The following is a 5,431-nucleotide window of genomic DNA, read 5'->3' as shown; positions in this document are numbered from 1 at the left end:
GGACTTATTTTCCTCCTTATGAAATTTTGAGGTGACAAAGATGATATGCTGCTTGCCATTTATAGATAAGAATATCTAAATCAGGGGTGTCCAATCTTTTGGCTTCCTTGGGCCACATTGGAAGGAGAATTGTCTTGGGCCACATATAAAATACTCTAACACTAATGATAGCAGATGAGCTTTAAAAAATCGTAAACAAATCTCATAATGTTTTAAGAAAGTTTATGAATTTGTGTTGCACCACTTTCAAAGCCGTCCTGGGCCACATGCAACCTGCGGGCTGTGGGTTGGAAAAGCTTGATCTAAGCAGAATATTTTCTTGAAAGACTAATGGCCTATGTGAAATTAAGTAACCGAAAATTAAATGTAGATCTTAAAGTTTGTTTAGGTTAATATTATCAATGCGCCCATTCAAATAATTCATCAAATATTAGAATTATAGTATAATCTAGTGATTATTTTCCTCTGTATTACTGAAAAAAAATTTTTTTTTCAGGAGATGGTGAGTTTTATTTTGTCTTGTCTGGATAGAGGTTTTGATTTGCTCTCGAATGTTCCAGGGTGGAGAGAAACTAGGAGAAAAGCACAGGATGTAGAGGTCTATTAGGCATAATCTTCTCCCTCATTTTCATCTTCACCATCAACAGAGAGAGCAGCATACTTGCTTGCAGAACTGAACTTGGAAGCTGGATTTTCCTCAGGTTTCTTTGGCTCAGGTGCAGATCTGGAGTCTTGATCCTTTTTGCCATCTTTCCTATCTGACTCCTTCCAGTGGTCTTTGTTCCCTCCGTCTCCTGGACCACGGCTAGAGTTCCCAGTTTGGCCTTTTGAGACATTCATCCCATCTACTTTATTTTCATCTTTCCTTGCTGGTCCTTCCTCAGATGGTTGAGCTGGAGCTACTTTTCCCCCACCACTTGTAGGGGATTGCTGCTCTGTGTCTGAGCTCTGAGATCGAGCAGGAGGGTTAGAACTTCGCTTCACCCAAGCATTCTCCTTTGGTGGAGGAGCTGGCATTACCTTTAGGGGCTGATCAGGTTTGGGAGGTTTAGAAGTTGGAGAGTGGCAATCTTCCTCCTTATTGAGTGCTTCATTTTCTAGAGACTTCTCACTCTCTCTCCTTCGTGCATCCTGGGCTGACTTACTTCTGCCAGATGTGGTGGAGGTCCCAGTCTGTAATGACTCACTTCCTGTCCTCGACCGTTCCCGTTCCTGAGTTTCTTCAATTCGCCAGCTTTGGTGTCTCTCCCGAGGCCGTCGTTCTAGTTTTGGCTCATCCAGCTGATGCTGCAACTTCTCTTGTTCCTTCTGTAGCCGTTCTTCTACTTCTCTTTAGCAGCTGTGTCAACAGGCTTTGCCCCTCCAAAGATAGAAGCAGCTCGAGTGGACTGGGAGGTACTAGCAGAGGAATCATCTTCCTTAGGAGTACTCCGAGGCTTTAGATTCAGTTTGGGTCTTTGGGGGGGACCTCTACCATCACGCCTATAATCATCCAGAGAGTAATCATCCCTGGAGCTCCACGACCGATCATCCCGTCTGTCATATCGGTCTTTATAGTGGTCCCCGCCTCCTCTGAGTCATCATCCCTGCGATACCCACTGCCAAATGCTCTTCTGCCACTGCCTATCCGGGAATCATAGCCTCTATCATAGTCTCTGCTGCCTCGGTCATCATAGCGATCCCGGCCACCATATCGATCCATATCCCGGCGTTGGCCATCCCGATACCCATCCCGATACCCATCCCGATACCGGCCTGAATCATAACGATCTCGATACTTGTCTCCAAAGCTATCATCACCTCTTCTAGGTGGGTAGTCATCAAAGCTGTCTGTAGCAGGACGAGCCCTCCAGTCTGTATCTGTTTTGTCAGAATCCCGATTTCTATCACGGCCAAAAGAACAATCATCCCTGTCTTTATCCTGTGCTTGATCAGCAACGTCCACTCGAATTCTCCTGTTACCTAGAGACTCTTCCTTGAGACTCAGGGCACTGAGCAGGGAATCCAGGTCCTCAAATTCAGCATAACCAAAACCTTTCAACCTCACTGGATTGCTGGGTTCACATGGTAAACGCACTGCACTGATATTTAATCCTCGAACGAATTCCTTAATTGACTCTTCTGTAACATCACAGGGTAGGTTTCCTAGAAAAGCAGTGTAGGGTGGCAATTTGGGAAGACGGCTGCGGTCGATATTGGGTTCCCGAGCAGCCCGTGGAGCAGTGGGAAGGATGGAACGGTCAATTGGAGGCGCCCTATACACATCGTCATCGTTACTGTGCCAAGTTGTCGAAACATCTCCTTCCAGGTCATCCGTTTCATCAGCCCAGCTGACTGGTTTGGAAACATAGGTGCTTCCTCCGCCAGTACCCCCATCCTCAGCCAGAAAGTCTGTTAGGGAGATAGTCTTCCCTTTCTTATTCTTCTTTTTTGCTGAGGCCGCCATGTTGGGAGAGGGAAAGAGAACGCAAAAAGCCCGAAATTTTTATAAATGATTATTGGCATTAAAAGGAAACAGAGTTCTTTTTAAAGTTACTTAGCTAACACTCTCTCTTAATATTTGTATTAGTGATGTATTTCCCTACTTAATGATTGGAAAGTTGTTAATAATTTTTATGTGAGATGAATGGTTTTCACAAACTATATTTATTTCTGCATGTAACTACTCTTATTGGTAATAATTTATTTATTTATCAACTGGCTGAAGAATTTAATATTAAAACACACAAGGAGGCTGGGTGTGGTGGCTCATGCCTAAAAGCCCAGCACTCGGGAGGCTGAGGCAGGAGGATCATTTGAGTCCAGGAGTTCAAGATCAGCCTGGGCAACATAGTGAGACCCCATCTCCACAAAAATAAAAAATTAACCACATCTGTAGTCCCAGCTGCTTGGGAGGCCGAGGTGCGAGGATGGCTTGAGCCCAGAAGTTGAGGCTGCAGTGAGCTGTGATCATGCCACTGCACTCCAGCCTGGGTGACAGTGTGAGACCCTGTCTCAAAAAAAGCAAAAGCAAAACAAAACAAACAAAACACAAAAGGAGATTTATTCAATGTTCTATTCAGAATGCTTACCTGGACCTGAAAGTGAATAATCAGGTATTAATTATCAAGTTAAATGACAGGTCTTGCCTTGTTCATACCACTGTTGTGACACTGATTAGATATGATGAGAATCTATGGGATCTCACAATTATTGGTCACATCCAATATTAAGATCACATAACAGTAGGCTGTAAAACAATGTTAGCGTATCCTCTCAAATTGTAAACTAGTAGTGTCTTTTAAATTTTGTTTTATTTGCATAGACATACCGAGGGAAAAAGAAGTATCTCCTTTTTTTCTCTTGAGATGGGGCTCCTCTGCTGAGGGGGGATTAAAATTTCACAGTCTTTAAAAAAAATGTTCCAGGGACTGTGTGGGTCTCTGCTTAGGAGAGCTCAGTCCTATGATGAGAAACTGGGAGGAACTTTGTGCTTCCAGAGTTGCGGGGACCGAGTGCCCCACTGGGAGACGATGGGTGGACAGACACCCCAAGACTGGTGAGAGGACAGAAGTCTTGTGCTCACACAGGGTGGAGAGGAGGCATGACCCCAGGTAGTGGGTGCTGAGGTGAGTAATTATGCTGTGGCTTTGGAATAGCAGCAGAGGTCTTTGGGGCTCAGTCAACAGTCAGTAGAGGGGTGACCTGACCTCTGCTTTGAGGGGTCCTCATGCCATCTTGGGTGGGGTGTCTACAGATGGTGAAGGACTGCTGTCCAGTGGCTGCAAAGCCTTTACGTGATGGTACCACTGTAATAGCAGTGACCATCCTTTAGCAGGGACCATGTCAGCCCCTTTCCCCAGAAGCACGATAGCCCAGGGTTCTGAATGGATCCAATAGAAGGCATAGGATGGAGCCGCAGAATAGCGGACACGGGCCTTATCAGGCTCAGCCAGGTTTAGATATGATTTAGAAGAAGAAACGTGATGTCTCTGGTAGCCAAATACTATGGAGCTGTTAACACACATCGCATGTATGCATACATGCCTCCTGAAACAAACCACACTACATATACATCAACATAGTAGCACTGGTTTCTCTGGGTGGAGGAATCGGGGGAGATTTTAGTTTTAGTTGTAATTTTCCTACTTTATTTCTTTTCCAAAATCTCTAGAACAAATGTTCCAAAATCTCTAGAATATATACAATTTATAATCCAGAAAAGTAATTCTAATAAGCCAGCTGATGATTTAAAAATAAAGAAAATCTACAGTGATTAAGACGTGCAGCATAACAAGAATTATGTCTTATTGTCTATTGCACCTCTTTGTCCCAGCATAAAACAATGGCTATTATTTTTGAGAACCAAGGCACTGTGCTAGGCATTTTATGGTAATTATCTTAACTAATCTTTCAACAATAAGATAGGTACTATCACTATCCCCCTTTTAAAATGAGGAAAAATGATAAAAACATTCTTGAAAGAGCTAAAATAAGATGTGAAGAAATAAAGAGACAGTCAAAAGACCTTGGAGACATTCATAACCTTGCACATAGCAAAGGTTGGCTGAATTGTTCTGTAAAGAGCCAGATGAAAACTATTTTAAGCTATGCAAGCCATAGGGTCTCTATGACAACTACTCAGCTCTGCCAGGCAGAAGCAGCCATTGACCATATGTAAATGAATGAGTGTGCTGTGTTGCAATAAAACTTTGTGAAAACTGGTGATGGGCTAGAGTCGGCTCATGGGCCATAGTTTGCTGACCTTGCTATAGAGAAAGACAATGTCATAATATAAAACTTTCTAAAGTGACACTTGATTAGAGCAATTCTAATCAGGGACTTAAGATATTGCTTAACCTCTAGGAGGGGAAGCCTTTTAAAGCAAGACAGGGCTGGGCGCGGTGGCTCATGCCTGTAATCCCAGCACTTTGGGAGGCTGAGGCGGGCTGACCACAAGGTCAGGGGTTCGAGACCGGCCTGACCAACATAGTGAAACCCTGTCTTTACTAAAAATACGAAAAATTAGCTGGGCGTGGTAGCGGGCACCTGTAATCTCAGCTACTCAGGAGGCTGAAGCAGGAGAATTGCTTGAACCCAGGAGGCGTAGATTGCAGTGAGCCAAGATCGTGCCATTGTACTCCAGCTGGGCGACAGTATGAGACACTGTCTCAAAAAAAAAAAAAAAAAGCAAGACAGAAAACCAAAAAGTCTTAAGGGAAAAGTCTGACAAATCTGACTACATAAAAAATCTGATCATTTTGCATGGCAAAAGACAACACAAAAATATTGACAGACATGATGAGACTAGAGAAAATATTTGAAACACATGACAGAGGATTAACATCTCTAATATTGAGAACCTCTGAGAAATCATTAAGCAGGAAAAAGTTGGAAATTAGGTAATTCGCTGAAGTTGAAATGAAAATGATTGTCAAACATTTAAATATAT

At 43.3% G+C, this 5,431-nt stretch overlaps 1 protein-coding gene across 1 annotated transcript; it reads right to left on the bottom strand.

The window, feature by feature from the left end:
• Nucleotides 1–484: 484 nt before the first annotated feature.
• LOC101136303 (eukaryotic translation initiation factor 4B-like) lies at nt 485–2,461 on the bottom strand. The gene is given in 3 exon segments (XM_055349994.2): nt 485–1,334; nt 1,337–1,576; nt 1,579–2,461. Coding segments are annotated over 3 exon segments (1,839 nt in total). The 5' UTR covers nt 2,447–2,461; the 3' UTR covers nt 485–603.
• Nucleotides 2,462–5,431: the final 2,970 nt, after the last annotated feature.

The sequence above is a fragment of the Gorilla gorilla genome, chromosome 13 (assembly GCF_029281585.2).
Source record: "Gorilla gorilla gorilla isolate KB3781 chromosome 13, NHGRI_mGorGor1-v2.1_pri, whole genome shotgun sequence".
NCBI lineage: Eukaryota > Metazoa > Chordata > Mammalia > Primates > Hominidae > Gorilla > Gorilla gorilla.
This window is presented reverse-complemented; position numbering and strand designations above follow the sequence as displayed.